The sequence below is a fragment of the Palaemon carinicauda genome, chromosome 18, assembly GCF_036898095.1.
Source record: "Palaemon carinicauda isolate YSFRI2023 chromosome 18, ASM3689809v2, whole genome shotgun sequence".
Lineage (NCBI taxonomy): Eukaryota > Metazoa > Arthropoda > Malacostraca > Decapoda > Palaemonidae > Palaemon > Palaemon carinicauda.
This window is the reverse complement of record NC_090742.1, coordinates 73,263,602-73,283,003: the sequence shown is the minus strand read 5'-3', so window position 1 is coordinate 73,283,003 and position 19,402 is coordinate 73,263,602. Positions and strand designations below refer to the sequence as shown.

The following is a 19,402-nucleotide window of genomic DNA, read 5'->3' as shown; positions in this document are numbered from 1 at the left end:
TTAGAGCCGTTACGTGAATGAAAATTGTCGTGAATTAAAACAAACTATGTGCCGTCATATGGTGTACGTGGTCAAGAGAAAATGTCATACGTTTCATGTCCCTTAAGTCTGAGCTTGTTCATTGGGGGTCATTTTTCTTGTCTTTAATGCGAATTTACGGTCTCGACTTTTATTTGGCTAGGTAGCTTTATGTGTGTATACTTTTTTAGTTTTGTACTTTTAAAGTGATTAATTTGCTGGAGTCCTTAAAAGTGAACTATTGTGTATATGTACTGTGGATGTGAAGGATTGTCAGTGAAATACAGTTGTTAGTTTTTGTCGGTAGTATGTGGTGCGGTCAGTTTTGTTTTTATTGCACCCATTTTGTAATAAAAGTGACATCTGGTCCCTGGTGGATCAAAATTCTTGGATCCTTTTTCGTCCCATTGCAAGGTCATTGTATGGTGTAGGTCTCATTGGCATTAGCCCTGTCGCCATCCATTAAGACGTGATGTAATTACTCCTAAAAGTCACTGACTCTGTGTGTTAGCTCGTATGTGCTCTTCAGAAGACGTAGGTCAGATATACAGGATGTATTTCTTATATTAGCAACAAAAAGGGGATCAGTAGTTTTGATACTGCTATTTAGTGTCAATTTCATGGTCGGGTAGGGTACATAAGTGGACTTGCATAATGTCTGGTCCCATTAAAGGAATCATATTTCGCATGAATGAGTAATGTCAGGAACTTGGTAGAAATTCTAGTCCCCGTCTGCATTCAGTAGAAGCGAGGTTTTGTCCCAAATTGTATGGAATGTTTAGGAACAGTGGTGGTGTTTGTTTATTTATTTATTTATTTTTTTTTTAGACGATTAAGTATACTTAATACCGAGATTTCAATTAATCGTGCTTTTAGTCCCGTTGACATAGTTGTGTGTATTAATTTTTCATTTGCCTGAATGACATTGTTCAAGTGTTAACGGAAACTAATATTCGATGTTCAAGAAATTGAAGTAGTTTTACATTGCCATTTTTAAATACTCGGAAGTTAATAAAAAAAGTAGTTAAAGTCTGCATATTGGTTTGACGAGGACGTTTTCTACATAAAATTATGAATTTCCTTGTGGCAAGTAAGGTTGACTGTCATAAGCTATTAAATGCAAAATATTTGAATTCATATGCTCAAGTAATTTTATTTTTAAAAATAGATCTCATAATCTAGAGGTATTTTAATCTTGTTTCATGAAAGTCCTTTAAGAAATAAGTTATGTAGTAATTGCTTTCGTAATTTTCACATTAACTTTGTTGATGGTCCCTGCATTGGGGACCCACTCCCAATCCCCCCCCCCCCCCTTCCTTTGCCCTCAGGCACCACATCACTCTTTCCCCTAGGGTGGTACCCAGGTACCACCAGCACAAACAGCAACACTGAAGATCTAGTCTTGTGATTATAAAAACAAAAGATTATTTACGTTATACAGTGGAAAGGAACAAAAAGTGGTCCCTCCTTACATCCGTCAAGGCTGACTAACCATCTCCCTCTTGCTTTGTTTAGAGGTATTGTTAAAGGAGCCGTAAAGACTGGGTTCCATCTCTATTGGAGCTAATGGCTAGGATAAATACCATACGCAAATGGAAAAACGATTATGGTTTTTGACCGAAGGATGTCATTCATTTCAATGAATTTGGAAATTGTTCAATAAAATTTAACAAACTGGAAGTTCGAGAGCTTGCGGTAAGAAGACTTAAATAATCATAAACTCGATGGATACGTATTCTTTTGCGTGATATTGAATTCAAATATAATTTTATATGTAAAGTTTTTCTGTAAAATTGGAGAAGTAAAACTGTTAAATTTTAGTGCTTTTATGATTATGGAAATTAGATATTAGCATGAAGGTTCGAAAAAGGAGGAAGGGTTTACCTCCATTTAAGTGAAATCTCATTGCCACTCCGTGGTTTGTTGACCACCACGAAGGACTTGCGTCTGCAGTTCTGTGCCTTAAGAGAATTTTTTCGAGTAATGAATATTGTGAAAAAGTAACGAAAGTTGTGTAAGTTATGTATTGATTTTGAACTCATTCGTATGACCCATTTGAATTTATCAGAAATGAAGAAAAAAAATAGTAGGTGGTTATTCCCTGTGTTAAAATTCATTATTTCCTTCGATTTGTGGTTTTGTGAGCATTTATTGGCGTTTAAAAAAACTTCGTTGACACTAGATTTCCTTTATTTATGTATTCGGTATTTTTATTGGAATTTTTTTTTTCTTACAAAGGTTATTCTATTTTACGTGAGAATTTACAGTGACTTTAGTCGTTTAGTATTATTCTTTAATTTTAACTCTTGGCAGACGTTAATTTTGACTTTGTGTTTACTTTTTACTGTGTAAGGAGTGAGACTTAAAGCTGTGAGATTCGGTTTCATTGCTGTTGCCACCCATCACGCGCGTATAAAAATCTTAGAACCTCTCTCCGTCCTCTTATGAGATTTATATTTAACTTTGTTTCCTACGACGTTTCCAATTTAATTCTACAAATTGTTCCATTCTTAATATCCTTAGGACAATTTTTCTGGAAACTAAATTACTTTAATTAGCATTTTATTACAACTATATGCAATTTTTTAATCAATTTTTCTGTTTACTTTCAAGGTTGGACTTGCCACGGCCTTACAACCTCTACAACAGTCAACTTCACAACGGAAGAGCTACGGGCGTTCAAAGCCCGCAGGGCGCACGCTCACATCCAGGATGCTGGTGCCCTGTCGATGGAGAAAGAGGGTGGTGAGCGGCCCCTCCATACATCACAGTCTTCGCCGGCTTTATCATCAGCTCTTCGTTCAGCAGCCAGTGATGGTTCTACCACGTCTTTAGCAAGTGGGGGCGGCGGTTCCTCTCTATCATCTGGTCACAGTGGTTCAGCGTCTCCCACGAAGCTTAGTCCAGCCTCCTCGTTGAGGGCATCTGTAGATTCCCTTCATCGACCTTCTTCCACATCTACTGTCACCTCACATTCCCCTCGTCCAATCACCAGAGCCACCAGTTTAGCCGATCCTCTGCACCCTCAAGATGAATCTCCTGTGGTGCGGTCGAACAGTATGTCGCAAGAAGCCATCCATTATACCAGCACCGCAAGTATCAATGAGTCTCTTTCTCGCATTTCGGCCATTAACGACTCCTTGAGTCGGTCAACCAGTATGGCAGAGTCTCTCTGTCGCTCCACAAGTGTCACAGAGGCGCCTAATGTCGCGCCAGCGGGCCCGCAAATCCACGCCCATAATGTTAGTGAGACTAACGCTTCAACCTCCTCCCCCTCCTCCTCTTCACATCAGTCTAGTCCATCGTCAGCTCCTGCAACATCCACGGTGCCTACTGCGCCTGCTTCACCAACATCTCCTGTGCCCCACGACGGGCCAATTACCGCTCATCCCGCAACAGTCACAGAGGAAGTGTCCCCTGGCCCTCCTCCTCCGCTCACCATCTCTAATAAACCCTTAACGACAAAATCACCGCCTTCACCCAAATCTCCCCTCGCCAGCAAGTCCCTCATGCCGGTCTCTCCCCTCTCGCCCAATAATACCTCCTTCAGTTCTAAATCTCCAGTATCGTCTTCCACGTCGCCAGTGGTGTCCCCAACTTCCTCCAAAATGTGTGCATTCCCTAGTATAAGTCATACTAATAGCAGTAGTGTCAGTAACACATCGCCATCCACATCCCTAATGGTTACGTCGAGCCTAGACGCCACCACTACGGCAACTACTACCCTTTCTTATCCCATCACCTCGCCTTCCATGTCCCCTGCGACTCTCCCCGTAGACCACAATATCATCGTCTTGGGTTATGGCAGAACGAGGTACCAAGAGGAGATAGACTGTGACCAGCTCTCCAAGGACTACATGCCTCAGCTCACCGTCGACTCCAAACTCCTTGCCTTGCTGGGTAAGTATGCAATTAAAGATTGAAAATTAATGCACTAAATCCTATTGCTTGATATTGGTTTGCGTTTTGTAGATGATTTACTCAGTCATATTTGTTGTAATGTTACTGTTTCTAAGTGATTATAATCACATATATCGAAATGCATGCAATTCATTTTAAGATAAAGGGTTTGAATAGTTCAGATTTGCGTCTAGTGTGGCTAAGACGAGTAAGGGAATATGAAAATAATATATTGATAAGTAAATTGTTTTCTTTGGGGTGTAAAATCATGTAAATAATGTGGTAATTTCCTCCGATTTTTTTTTCAATTAATTTCTAGTATGCATAAAGCTAACAAAAATTTATTTTGAAAAGGGGGTTGGGGTTTAAAAGGCCTGTATGCCATTCTTGAGTGTCCTGCCAAAGTACTTAGCTTAGCTGTGAATACTGTACAAATTTATAACATTACAATTTCGTAATGTTTGAAAACTTTGCCAAACTGATTCATATACCAAACATAATAGTATATGTTCAACCATTCAAAATAACGTTTTCTCTTATTGCGAATGCCATAGAAAACGAGAATGTTTCAACATCCTGTAGTCACTGAAAATGGAAACCTTAGGTCTGTCGCTGAAGTATATAGGGGGTAACTGTAATAAAACGCCAATCGCAGGTTGACGTACCTGGTAGATAACATATTATAGATATGGTTTCGTATATATTTGCTTGGCGTTATTATATGAATGAAGTGACTTGCATTCCTTTTGATGAAAATTATATTTTCAGAAATGAGGGATTTCAGGTTAGCCAGTACTTAAACCTCTATAACAATGTTGTATCTGTTAACACTAAATCCGGGTTCTTGACTCGTCCTGGACATTTGATCATGTTAGACTGCAGGTGTAAATATGTTTTGACAGTACAAAGGTACACCCTCAATGACGTAGACATTGATTTGTGACGTTTTTTTATCATTTCAATAACAAAATAAGTTACACCCTCACCTCCAATGGCGTAAGCATTAATTCACGGCAAATTTTATAATTTGAATAAAAAGTTAGCTTTTTAAGTCGTTTATGCTGCTAAATAGAATTTATTCATTGATAATGACATGACAAAGTTTTCACATAGCCTGGCAAGAGATTTTAATATTAATTGAAAGCTTGATCATTATTTTATTAGTTTTAAGAAAAGATTTAAATGGTTACTACCAAGTATCATGGTCGGGTTTTTTCGTTCCAAATTTAGAAGAAACTGTTTCCAGTAAATTCCGTTATTTCTTGGATTATCTCTTGGATGATTAGGGCGTGGGGTTCATTAATGACCAAACCTATATAGGCTTCGTTGGTTTTCCAAGTTTGGAAGATACCAGGGATTTATCCAGGTTAATCATAGCGGTTGGATACTTTTTTTTTTTTTTTTTTTTTTAAGGTTAACTCACTCTGGTCTGTGCTAAAATGAGGAAAAATGCCTATTTGTATCAGACGATTTTCTTGTCTAGATTTTAGACAACCTGGTTATCAAGTAACTTGATTTTGTTGAGGCTTAGTATTTCGAATGGCTGACTTTTGATAGTAGACCGGTATGTCGAGTCTTAATAATTACTGTATTGCATAAGAGTATTATATTTTGCCACGTCATTCAATCATTCTGAAAACGCTGTTGTGTGTAGAGGATGACTTAATGTAGGTTTATGTATGGATGCATTTTTTCTACTCAGCATGTAAAAGGCCGAGACCTGGGTAAATCTATTCATTTAGAACAAAACATTTTTGGGAGTATTGTCCTGGTACTTTTTAAAGACTGATATTCTTCCCTCTTAAGAAATGTAAAATTTATACTTTTCGTCATTTTACAATTTAAGAGTATCATGTTTATGATGAATCCTTCCAAGGTGCGTTGACTGGTAGGCGTTTAGACAAAAGACCAGTCCTATTTCTTGCAGTTCCAATTGTTGGTGCTGGAATGCTGTTTATCTGTCATCGCTGGGAAGCCAAACTCCAGGTCAGAAGCAGGGACTGAGAAGGAAGTAGCTAGATTGGAGTGATGTTTGGGAAAAAAAAATGCTTAAGAAATTTTTCATTAATTTCACTTTCTTAAATGCTGGATTTTTCCTCTTTTTAATGCAACTTAAAATTCTGTCCATTGGTTATACGTACTTGTCCACAGAGGGAAAGCGCAATCATTATGAATTATTCTTTCAATTCCCTGTTTGCTATTAGATTTAAAAACTAAAACTTTCGGTTTTCTTAAGTTCATATATATCCCCTAATGAAATTAGATATTGGAGTTGGTTTTTCTTAACAATTGTCTGGAAGGAGAGAAATAAGAGGGTAAGAGATAGGGAAGGGGTTGGTCGTTGAATATATCTAAAATAATTCTACTTTATTTCCGATCCCATAATATTATCCTTGTAATTTAAAGGTAAGGTCTTGTGATGATTGTGGTCGTGGAGGTTAATATTGTTGGTTCGTGGGTTTGTGTTGAATAGCTCTAAGCACTGAGAAGGTTGGCGAACTCATAAGGGTGGGATGGGAGGTGATAGGTGGGAGTTGGGGGGATATTGCCAGTGGGTTTGGGTGGGCAGGTTTCACTTGATAGCCTGCCGCGGTGGTGTGTAGACATTGGAGGCGTTCTCTAGTCTTCCCCATCCCCACTGCTTGGATGTTCGATGCTTGTCTACCGAAGCCAGGGTTTCTCGCGTCAGTGGATATGGCCACCTGGATGAATAACGCTTGTGTCTGAATTCGTACATAAGGTATCATCATCATAGTGTGAAAATTTGTGGTGTTTAACAAATAATATTTAAGGTTTCTGTAGAAAATGAGTGATAGAGTTTTGCTTCGAAGTTCAGAGATAGAGAAAAATTGTTTAGTTTTTGTACATGGCTCAAATTACATTGCATGCTGTGGATGAAATTAAAGATGGTGTTAATTTCAGCCAAAACATCCATTGCCAATAATGGGGACATGCAAAGTATTTAAAAGGTGACTCACTGTTGTAGTAAAACCACAAGAATAAAAACTCCATGTGCAAGGAACACAAAGCTCAGCTCTCACAGCAAAGTAATTTGAATAAATTAACTACGCCTGTTAAGTGTATTGTTGACATTTTGATTTTGTATATTTTTCAAGCAACACTAATTACGTAATCTGTTTTTATAAAATATTGATTTTCATTGTATTTTAAAATAATTTCTTAATATTTTAATTTGATGTTGTGACTATATGAGAGAGTTCGGTCCTTGAACAACTACGAACTTTTCTTGTTGCTAATTCATTGAAATTCAAAGGTGCTTAATACAAGGGATGTTGAGGAGGGTCCCATCATTACCTGTTCTGAAAATCCTATCAAAGCATGACCTTTCAGACTCGTGCTTTCACCTTCAAAGATTCTCTCTCTCTCTCTCTCTCTCTCTCTCTCTCTCTCTCTCTCTCTCTCTCTCTCTCTCTCTCTCTCTCTCTCTCTCTCTCTCTCTCTCTCTCTGTGAAGATCATTTTTATGTGTTTTTGGTTGTTGAGTTAGTTGCCATCTTGGTTTCAACTTCTTGGCCAAAAACCTGTAACAATTTCCTTTGTATTGGACTTGTAACGAGCATTTTTTGTACACGATTGCTGACTTTATTAGATTTAATATTTGCACACATGTCCCAACTTTCAATTTCATATTAATTCGTAAGACACTGGCAACGGAATAGACGGAAAAGTGTGAAATTGACCGTGGGCTGTAGAATTATAGAAGTTTTATTATCTCCCTCCCATCATATTTAATAGAATATTTCGATGCTTGTGCTATTAATCATGGTCACGCAATATACCATTATCAATTTGGTATCATCAAGGTCCCAGTTGATTATTGACTTCTATAAGGTATAATTGCTTTGATTGAATTCTAAGCCAGTCCAATTTTAATTTTTGTTAATCGTTACTTCTATATCATTAGAGGAGAATTACAAATCCAGCGTTCTATTATTGATTGTCATGATGTCCTTGATGGTTATTGTCCTGACTTCATATTTCCACCACCGCCATTATCAAAATCTTTAAAATATAATGGAATAGTTTTTATTAGTTTGAATAATACAAATAATTTGTTTAGCTTTTTTTAATACCGTATGATCAAGGACCTTCTCTTTTACAATTTATCGCTCAAATTTTTTTTATTGTTAGAATTTGTGGTTACAACTAGGAACAGTGTCAATTATGTAAATTAGAATTGCTGTAGTTACCTGTTTCCATCTTGGAAAAAAAATATTTCTGATGGTTATAAACTAAATATGCGAGGAAAGATGAAAACGAATAAAGGTGTAAGTGCCACTTCCTTACATGGTAGGTGTTACATCCTTCCTGGGGTTTGACGTAATGTTCATTGTTATAGCCAAATGCTTCACGTATTGTGTGTAAACGGACGTAAATAAAGGGAGACCTCGGTCGGGGTTATAGTACATGTCCCCTTTTTATCGTGACCTTATCAAGGGGAAATCCACAACGAACAAAGTTGAGGTTATTTGACACTTTCGCGTAATATTAAAAATGTTGATTACGTTAAATATCATTAGCTTCGTCTTAGTGATTTACTTTTAATACGGAACAATCCTAGTTGGTTCCGGAAAGATTAGCTTTATACGTTTCACACGTCTATAGAGTACCTATAGACCTTGGTTTCACATATTAGAAAAGCGTATGCATGCAGAATATCGAGTTATACAACTTCCTTTGGTTATTAAACCCTACTTGAAAGATCATGAAATATGATCTAATCTCCTAAACCAAGACAGCTAGTACAGTAGTATGAATGGTTTGTGTAAACATCCGGGTGGATAAAAGCGTGTTGCAAAGTGGGGCGTGCTTATGTTGACATATGATTTGTTTATGTAGGTGTGAGGGGTGATGGATATGTTCACCACTGATTTCGAGATTGAGTTTTTTGGTATGATTATTCTATTCGCTGTTTATCAGAGACGGCATATTTCGGACTGTAGAATAAAACTCAGCCATTCTAGCAAACGAAAAAAAAATCCTTTATACTACTTCCTGATTCGCTTTGGACGAGATGCAAAATTTTTTCAGTTGCATAATTCACCATTGTAATGTTAAAATGTGTTCAGTGAAGCTGTTTCCCAAATGTAAAAGAAAAAGAACTGAGGATTGTGTGGTTTCTAAACAGGAAACCGTCGAGAGAGAGAGAGAGAGAGAGAGAGAGAGAGAGAGAGAGAGAGAGAGAGAGAGAGAGAGAGAGAGAGAGAGAGAGAGAGTCCGTCATTAAATACTTTGAAGGTCGAATGTGTATCTATTACACTCAGAATTATATTTAAGTTTAATCAAAATTAATTGCCAAGATGTTTGGGAATCATCCTTGCGATAAGAATGTTAACGGTTGATTTTAACTATAGCTCTTGATCATGTCAAGGATTTCTCTACAAGTTTTTTTTTTTCCTGATAAAAATCATTGGTCATCATTGCAAGCATTTCATTATACTTATAGAACCTTTGAAATTTGCTACTATAGTTTATATAATCCATCATTTACCAGAACCATCACAAATGTATGTTGATGTAACTTCGCAGTTGATTCTCTGTTCACAAAGGTTATTAAATAAAATCATCCGATACACCACTAGTAAGGTATAAATGTGACCAACGCAATAGAATTGGATATTGAATGATATGAATTGCATTGCTGAGTCATGAACTGTATTAGATTAGATACAGGGTAACAGTCATAGGGTTTTTGGCTCGTGTATTTATTGCTTTTTGCACGACAGGGAAATTTTTAATCGAAGTAGGGAAATTCGGTAGCAGAAAACGCTGTTAGGAACCTGACTGTATGGCTTCTCGAGTGACGTCAGCTTTGACCAAATGTGTTCTTATTATAATACTGGAGCTCTTGTGTCCCTTATTGGATCTGGGAAGAGAATCTCGCTCGCATACCGTATTCACAAAGCTTCCAGGATCCAATAGAAGTTATCGAGTTAGGATTAAAAGGATTGCTGGGGTTGATAATAATAAACGGAGGTCATTCTTTGTTCCGCGATAACCAGTTTATTTCAACTATTGACAGAGAAAAGGGTCAGCATTAGAAGCTCTAAGTAACCTTTCCAATTTGAGTTTTGATAAATATCGTCTTAAAAATTTACATTATAGATTTCGTCGTAAAATTTATATCTGTTTGTCTTAAAATTTATATCGTTATGAATTTAGTCTTAGAAAAATATCATTTTCCATTATTTATTAGTAGTTAAAAAAATTCTCCAGCAAAACCATCTCGTAACTGATTTTCTTTTCATATTAATTGTTAATTAGTGCAAGGTCTGTAGCTTGTAATATTCAGGCCTTGTGTTGTGATGCTGTGAATGTGTCTGAAAAGGAACGAAAGTTAACTATTTTAATCTCTCTAATTTAAAGACCACGAGGGACAGAACAATGTAGGAACAGAATAGTATGTATTCCAAATGGCATGCTCTAAGCGTGTAATAAAGATTGAAACCTTATTAATTCTACCGACTCTAAAAGTTTGGTATTTCAAAGTTAGAGACTGTTACAATAAGATTACGGTAAGAGTTACAATTGCTACACGTATAGTTTTCAGCATGACTTCTATCCACAAAATACATAACTTGCTACTTTCACTTAGGTCATAGAAACCCTTTCTTATACCCCTCCCGAGGTGTACCCCCTCCTTAGTGAAAGCTATGTAACGCGTACTTTTCTTCCGAACGGTCTTGAATGAAATTTTGAGAAAGTTCTCGGACCGGTTATATTTGTATCGGTACAATTTTAGCTAAATGAATTTATATTATCAAAATGTCAACATTACATAGCAAAAGTATTTAATAATACAAATGTGAGTTTGGACAAAGCGTAACTAGTTGACTGGGGGGGGGGGTCGAAAAGCACTAGCAAGGTTTCTTTACCATGACACTTGCCTGCCTGGCTTTTTTTTTATCTTTGGGGAGGGAAAATGAAACCATCTTTTTTTTACCCGCCCAACACCGAATGAATTAAGCTATGAATTTAAGTGGAAAAAAATATGCTATTTGTCTTATTTTCGTTATGCTTTAAAGGGGACAATTGTGAGGTCTTATGGACTGTAATAACCTTTAAGAGGATGATTATTTTTTTCAAGGCATTCATTATTAATTCAACATAGGATAAGATTAATAATGATCTGAATTTTATAAAGGAAACATGAATTTTTAATTGTTGGTATGAAACTTTTTTTGTGTATGAAGTCAAACTCTGATTATCTAGAAGTTTTTGTTATTGTATTTTTCTCAGCAATGGCCTTGGCTATTGAACATATCCATTGACACATCATATTATTATTTTACTTCCGTTCATCTTGATCATGGTCAATTGGTTGGGATAACTGGTGGTTGGTTAGTTGCCCGTTGCCGGAAGCAAGTCTTTCCTCTTAGACATACAGTAGATATAGCCATACTGTTCGCACATACATGTAACTTTTATTTTCTTTTCTTTTCAGCGCCTGGCCCAGAATACAAAACTGCTGCTCATTATATGCAGGGGGTGTTTAGCTTAGAGCTTAGGAAAGATTTAATTTCTAGTACCCACGCCCAGCATCCCGATCTCTCTCACATCCACCAAAACTCTGCCATGCCTCCCAACACCAGCACAGCAACCAATGGCGTCCCCAATACGTAAGTATATGGTTCACGAAAAGTTTTACCGTTTTCTTTATATTTTTTATTTAATTTCATATTCTTTAAGATTGTATTTGAAATTACAAGATTATTGAACTGTATGACGTTTTTAGTATTTGCAAATTGATATATTAATGAAGTAATAGCATGTATTTGTAAATTGATTTATTAATGAAGTAATAGCATTGATAAAGAAACTCATTTAGCGTGTAGGCAATAACTAGAAAGGGAAATATAAAAATTGTAGCAGCATATTTTATTTTTTGTTCCGGGAATTAATTAGGCGAAAGTATCAGCGCACATAATACAAGTCTAGTGTATCTGGGAAAGGGGTAAGAACACTTGCTTATCGGTGAACAGTTGTCCCGCTGGAAATGTCACACTTGTGCTCAGGGTGGGCAGTGTTACCAACTGTAGTTACTTATTTTTGTATTATTTGCTCAAACGCGAATTAAACATTTTAAATCTTACTCATTCGAATAAAGTATCAAAAGTATAGTCGGTAGTTCATCGGAAGGATGTTCCCATTCACAGGCGGGGAAATTTTTTTCGCCACAAGGTCAGGCCATGCAGATTGAAGAGTGACTCAGTTGTCCCTGTATTGTGGAGTGGAACAGTTCAGTTCAACATCCCTGTCTCTCCCAGTTTAATCATTGCATCGAATTAATTTCTTTATTTTTATTAAAGAAAGGTTGAATTATTTCCTTTTTTGGGGGGCAAAAAGTATTAGATACTTAAACTTTTTTTCGGGGTGTCAGTGTCCCTTGCCACGTTGTTTAGACAAATAGAAATGTTTATCGTGGGGTTATTCATTAGAAATAATACCAGAATTTGAAGAAAATATCAAAAACAATTAATATAGAATTGTGTAAAATGACAGCAGTGTTTGTATAGGAGATAAAATGGTGCTAATGAATTTACATGACGTTACCTTTAGGGGTGAATACGAATGTACAATGGTGTATTTACGTGATGATTTGATAGTGGGATCGTCTTTGGGATTGCAGCACCGAGCAAAGAGTGAAGGGGATTTGTTCTCGTCTAAAACATATGCTGCCGCAGTTAGCTCGCCTCGAAGATCCTTTGTAATGGTGGATATTTCGTAAGTGTCATTAACAAGAGGATAAAACTTCATTTAAGGTATCCATGGTTTAACTTGTATGTATCAACTGCATTCTTATGTTTAAAATTGTATAACTTTCAGGACCAATGAGAAGGCACCTTTGCCCTCTGACTCTGCTTACTTCACGACATCCGAAAGCAAAGCCAAACTTCTTACCCGATTGAGGGGTAGCGGCAGTAACCTGCAAGATGGCGTTACTACTGTTACTGATCAGCAGCAACTCCACAAGAAGAAGGTTAGCATAATTATTCACAAATTCTGATGATCTTTGGTCTTACTTTTTTTAGAATTATATTTTTAATGCAAAATAAGATTATATAAATTGGTTTAAAATAGATATCCAAATATCCAAAAGTTCTATTTGGAAATAAGAAATTAAAATAAGCAAACCCTATCTGTTATTACAGGAAGAACTTGTGGCAAGTATTGGAAGAAAATTAGAAATTCTTCGTGCAGAACGTGAGGCCATTAAAGAAGAGATGCGTTTAAATCATGAGTTAGGGGCTGAAGTTACATCCTTAGTTGAAGAAAGAGCTCGGCTAGCAGAGTCTGAGAAATATAAACTTCATGTAGAGGAAATTGACAAGATTACATCTCTTCTGCTTGGTTTATCGGGAAGACTCGCTCGGGCAGAAAATGCGCTCATGCTCTCGAAGGAAGCAGATCCCGAGGAACGGGTAAGTTGTCATATAATTTTATTCTGAAATACGCTCTTTCGGTTGAGGGGTATTTGATGGGGGAAATATATATGAGGGTTGAAACAATTGAAAATGGTACAAGCTGGCATAATTACTGATAAGATACTTCATTACTGTTGGCGTAGTTCCCATTTCATTGCTGTAGAGGGGACTTAACTAACATTGGTGACTGAGCAAGTTCACTTTCACACTCTACATGATGGAATATTTTCACATGGTACTTTTCTTAGACCTGCTACTTTGCTTACTTTTTTTCTTCTAAAAACTTGGCTTGTTTTCTTAGGTAAGTCAGCTGATATTTTCCTGATTTTAATACAAATTTATTTTCATTGTCAATAATCTATCATTGTCAGTCAAGCAGTGTGTCATGGTGTATGGTATAATGGTGACTTTATTGTGTCACATCATACAAGAAGCTTCCCTTGCTATCTTGGACTAAACTTGACTTATGATTTAGGCTTTGGAAAAACAAAATTTCCATATATGAGGGAGAATAAAACATGGATAAAAAAAATGGGGAGAAAAGTTCACGGACAATAGGAAGAATGTTTTTTATTGCAATTGTACAGGCTTTGATTAAAAGTAGTTTTCTGTTCAGCAAAGCAGTACATGTATGGAAAATAGTTTGAGTTGCATTATTATTATTAGCTGAGCTACAAACCTAGTTATTAAAGCATAAAATACTTTGCCCAAGGGCTAAGACAAGGAAAAATAACCCCGTGAGGAAGGAAAATACAAGGGAATAAATAAACTGCAAGAGAAGTAATGAACTATTAGAATAAAATATTTGAAGATTAGTGAGAAGTAATGAACAGTTAGAATAAAATATTTGAAGATTAGTGAGAAGTAATGAACAATTAGAATAAAATATTTGAAGATTAGTGAGAAGTAATGAACTGTTAGAATAAAATATTTGAAGATTAGTAACAGCATTAAAACATCTTTCTTATATAAACTATAAGTAAGTTATGTCAGCCTGTTCAACATACAAAAATTTGCTGCAAGTTTGAACTTTTTAGGTTCTACCGATTTAACTATTACCAGATTAGGAAGATCATTCCACAACTTGGTCGTCACAGTTGAAATAAAACTTCTAGAATAGTGTAGTATTACTAACAGGATGGTACTGCCCGGGAAGATCGGAATGTAAAGGATGGTTAGAATTATGAAAAATCTTATGCAACATGCATAACGAATCAATTAAATTGGAGTCAGAGATTATTAGCTAAATCAGGAATAGGAAATTTAATAGACCGTAAGTTTCTGTCTAACAAATTAAGATGAGAATCAACAGCTGAAGACCTGAGAATGGAAACGATACTCGAAACAGGGTAGAATGGAGGGGAAAAAAAAAAAAAAAAAAAAAAAACAGAATAGATTGATCACCAAAAATCTTAAGACACTCAAATAGCCAAATTTTTGTGCACTTGAAGAATAGACAGACCTAAAATGTAATGTGGGAAACCATACTTTGAGAGCGACATATTGCAAATTGGCTGAAATATTTGGCACTATACCATGTTTGTTGACAGAAGAAAAATGGACAATACTTTTTCTAAAAGTGGCAAAGAATAGGTTTATTGTGCTGTTTTCTAACAGAGGCAAAGAATATTTACTGAGATGCAAAGGTTAAGAAAATGTTGAGAATCTTTCAAGTACTATGGTATTGCAATGGCAGCTATAGAGAGAAAGCATAAGGGATTGGATAACTGTAAGTTCCATGCTTGGAGTTTTGCCCTGTGAATCAAATTTAGCTCATATTTATCCATTGTAAAGATTAACAGTGTATGTTTGCACATTGTTCATTCCATTCTAAGATTAATTTGCACTAGTACCTACTAATTTCTTGAGAGAAGAAACCCTTGCATTGTCTCCATACTGAACTGTAGATGATACAATAACATACAATGTAGAGAATGAGCAAAATTCCAAACATGGCATGTGTGGACTCACTATATCATCAAACCATTCAAAACTATAAAAGAGGACGTGGTAAAAACACAGCCCTCTATAAAATGGGGTTAAGATAATTTCCATGCATCTCTACATCAATGTTATGTTTATATTAATTATGTAAAAAAAAAGGTCTGATTAATTTTAACACATCAGAACTTGTTACACATTGTAATTGGTATTTTTAGAATCATCATGATAAACTCCACTGCATCATTTTGATAACACCTCTGCTATTATTACAGTTTCTTCCTGTCAGGTTTTCATGACTAGACACCTCAGTGTATTTAAATGGTTACAATAATTACTGGTTATCATGAAAATACTCAGATGAGTAGTGAACACACAATATTTTTATAACTAGTAGCAAGGAGGCCCCCTGCACAGGACCCATAGTTCTGCGTTTACCTTCATTGCCTAGTACAATACCTCATATTTTAAAACAATATGGTACTTTATGGTAAGCAATGTATGATGTAGTTTTTCATCTAAATTTGTTACTTAAGGACTATTCTTTCAGGTGGCTTTATAATTATTCTTAGTCCTTTTCAATTTCTGGTAGTGGAGAAAGTTTCAGCTGTCAGATTTATTGTTTTGGCAGAGTATCTAATTCCTATTTATTTTGCTTCAGGTTATATATGTACATTGTATAGTAAGAAATAATTTTATTTTAATTTGTTTATAAGCAGTTGTTCATTCAAATTTTTTTTTTTTTTTTTTTTGCAGCGCATTTTGGAAGGCAAGCGAGATAAGTTGAGTGAACAACTGGAAGAAGCAAAGAGGCTCAAAGAAAACATTGACAGAAGAGCTATACAGGTATGTGAACAAAGCTTTCTAAATTACTAGAGTGTAGTATATATAAAGATATTGTGCAGATACTGTACCATTGTACCTTGTAGCATACAGTATAGTATACTGTTTTGTCCAGTTTTGGCAGTTTGTCCTTTAACATTACTAAAATACATTAGAATTAAAGTTACACATCATAATCATACAATATTACGTTGGGTTATGAGTTTAATTCATTCTGGGAGCAATATTTCAAATCAATTTTTTTCCGTAAGAAATAAAGGAAATTTACTCACTGGGTTCCACACGTCCATGAATTCAAACAAACAGTGCACTGAGTTTTAAAGATTCTGTAATGTTAATTACTGTACAAATTATAATCCCTAACATTAAAAATTAATAATTCAAATTGAAAAAGTAAGATATCTCGCATTTCAACTTTGAGGACCGAGCTGTGACCCACTTGAAAGACAAGGGGGGTGGATTTACTGCTTGGAAGGAGTTTATGGAAAAATATTGAGAGGTTCCGCTCTTTGCCGCAGGGGCAATAAAACCATTAGAATAACGCTAACGTATCCTTGCGTGTCGTAAGAGGCGAATAAAGGGATGGGACAAGGGGGCTGGGAACCCCCTCTCCTGTATTATAATTCTATGAGACATCAAAGAGGTGGAGCTGGGGGAGAGTGACTGCTCCCCATACTCTAATTTTGGGGGTGTTTGAATGTGCGTGGATGTAGTATGATAGAGAGTAAAAGATGTGAGATTGGAAATATGTTTAGGAATAGAAGGATGGATGTATTGGCTTTGTGTGAGACCAAGATAAAAGGGAAAGGTGAAGTGATGTTTGGTGATGTCTGGGATTGAAAGGTGAAGAGCAAGAGAAGGTGTGGCTTTATTGCTGAGTGAATGGATGACAGGTTTAGTGGTGGAATGGAAGGAGATATCATCTAGGTTAATGTGGGTAAGGGTTAGGTTGGGTAGGGAATGTTGGGCTTTTGTCAGTGCGTATGGGCCAGGTTGTGAGAAAAGTGAAGAAGAGCGGAATGAATTAACTAGGTGTGTAGGACTGGGTAGAAGGAATTATGTAGTAATCATAGGTGACTTAAATGCTTGAGTGGGTGCTGGAGAGGTAGAAGGTGTCATTGGAAACTATGGCATACCAGGTGAAAATGAGAATGGTGAGAGACATGTAGATATGTGTGTTGAGCAAGAGATGGTGTTAAGTTCTAGCTTTTTTCAAAAAGAAAGATAAAAACAAGTATACATGGGTAAGAGTGGCAAATGGAAGAGTGGTAGAAAGGGCGTTAATAGATTATGTGTTGATAACTAAAAGAATGCTTGGAAGACTGAAAGACGTGCACGTGTTTAGGGGTATGTGGCTAACGGTATGTCTGATCATTTTCTGGTGGAAGGAAAATTAGTTGTAGCAAAAGAGTGGGGTAATAGAGTAGGTGGATGTAAAAGGGAGCTAGTGAGGGTTGAAGAGCTAATAAAAATGAGGGTAAAAAGTAAATATTTAGAAAGGTTGAAAATGGCATATGAAGAAGTGAAAGTAAGAGAAACTGGTAATTTAGAGGAGGAATGGAAGTTAGTAAAAGAAAATTTTGTTGGGATTGCAAGTGATTTGTGTGGCAAGAAGTTTGTTTGAGGCAGCATGAGGAAGGGCAGTGAATGGTGGAATGAAGGAGTGAAGGTAAAAGTGGAAGAGAAAAAGAGGGATTTTGAAGAATGGCTGCAGAGTAATAGTGTAGAGAAGTATGAAAAATATAGAAAGAAAAATGTGGAAGTAAAGCGCAAGGTAAGTGAGGCAAAGAGGGCGGCTGACCTGAGGAGGGGTCAGGGATTGGGTCCTTCATATGAAGAGAATAAGAAGTTTTGGAAAGAAGTGAAGAGAGTAAGGAAGGCTGGTTCAAGAATTGAAGAGACAGTGAAAGATGGAAATGGAAGGTTTAAAAGGAGAGGAGGCAAGGAAAAGGTGGGCGGAATATGTTGAAAGTTTACTGAATGTTGAGAATAATAGGGAGGCAGATATGATTGCAGGTGTTGAGGTGCCGGTGATGGGAGATGAGAATGAGATAGAGATTACAAGAGAGGAAGTGAGGAGAGCACTAGATGAAACGAGAGTAGGAAAAGAATTTGGTATGGATGGTGTGAAAGCTAAGATGTTGAAGGAAGGGGATGTAACTGTACTTGAATGGTTAGTGAGATTGTTTAATATGTCTTTTGTGTTGTCAATGGTACCAGTAGATTGGGTTTGTGCGTGTATTGTACCACTATATAAGGGTAAGGGAGATGTGCATGAGTGTTTTAATTCAAGGGGTGTTAGTTTGTTGAGTGTAGTTGGAAAAGTGTATGGTAGAGTACTGATTAATAGGATAAGGATAAAACAAGAGAATGCAATCTTAGAAGTACAGGGTGGTTTTAGAAGGGGGTACGGGTTGAATGAATCAGATTTTTACAGTTGGGCAGATATGGGAGAAATATGCCTTTATGGATCTGGAGAAAATGTATGATAGAGTCGATAGGGAAGCAATGTGGAATGTGATGAGGTTATATGGAGTTGGTGGAAGGTTGTTGCAAGCAGTGGAAAGTTTCTACAAAGGTATTAAAGCATGCGTTAGGATAGGAAATGAAGTGAGTGATTGATTTCTGGTGAGTGGGGCTGAGATAGGGATGTGTGATGACGCTGTGGTTGTTTAACTTGTATGTTGATGGAGTGGTGAGAAAGGTGAATGCTTGAGTGCTTGGACGAGGATTGAAACTGGTAGACGAGAATGACCCATGAATGGGATGTAAATCAGTTGTTGTTTGCGGATGATATTGTACTGGTTGCAGACGAGGAAGAGAAGCTTGGCCATTTAGTGAAAGAATTTGGAAGGGTGTGTGAGAGAAGGAAGTTGAGAGTTAATGTGGGTAAGAGTAAGGTTATGAGATGTATGAGAAGGGAAGGTGGTGCGAGGTTGAATGTCATGTTGAATGGAGAGTTACTTGAGGAAGTGGATCAGTTTAAGCACTTGGGGTCTTTTGTTGCAGCAAATGATGGAGTGGAAGCAGATGTACGTCAGAGAGTGAATGAAGGATGCAAACTGTTGGGGACAGTTAAGTAAGAAGTAAAAAATAGAGGGTTGGGCATGAATGGAAAGAGAGTTCTGTATGAGAAAGTGATTGTACGAACTGTGATGTATGGATTGGAGTTGTGGGGAATGAAATTGATGGGGAGAGAAATTGAATGTGTTTGAGATGAAGTCTCTAGGAGTATGGCTGGTGTATCTCGAGTAG

The 19,402-nt window shown here is 36.7% G+C and overlaps 1 protein-coding gene across 2 annotated transcripts in view; it reads left to right on the top strand.

Annotated features, from left to right (window-relative positions):
* LOC137657896 (protein Shroom3-like) overlaps positions 1–19,402 on the top strand; it is a 78,351-nt gene that overhangs the window by 56,841 nt on the left and 2,108 nt on the right. For both annotated transcript variants that reach the window (XM_068392526.1, XM_068392527.1), the window contains exons 3-7: positions 2,632–3,918; positions 11,383–11,557; positions 12,765–12,918; positions 13,091–13,360; positions 16,061–16,150. In XM_068392526.1, coding sequence (XP_068248627.1) covers positions 2,632–3,918; positions 11,383–11,557; positions 12,765–12,918; positions 13,091–13,360; positions 16,061–16,150 — 1,976 coding nt within the window. The remainder of the gene's footprint in view (positions 1–2,631; positions 3,919–11,382; positions 11,558–12,764; positions 12,919–13,090; positions 13,361–16,060; positions 16,151–19,402) is intronic.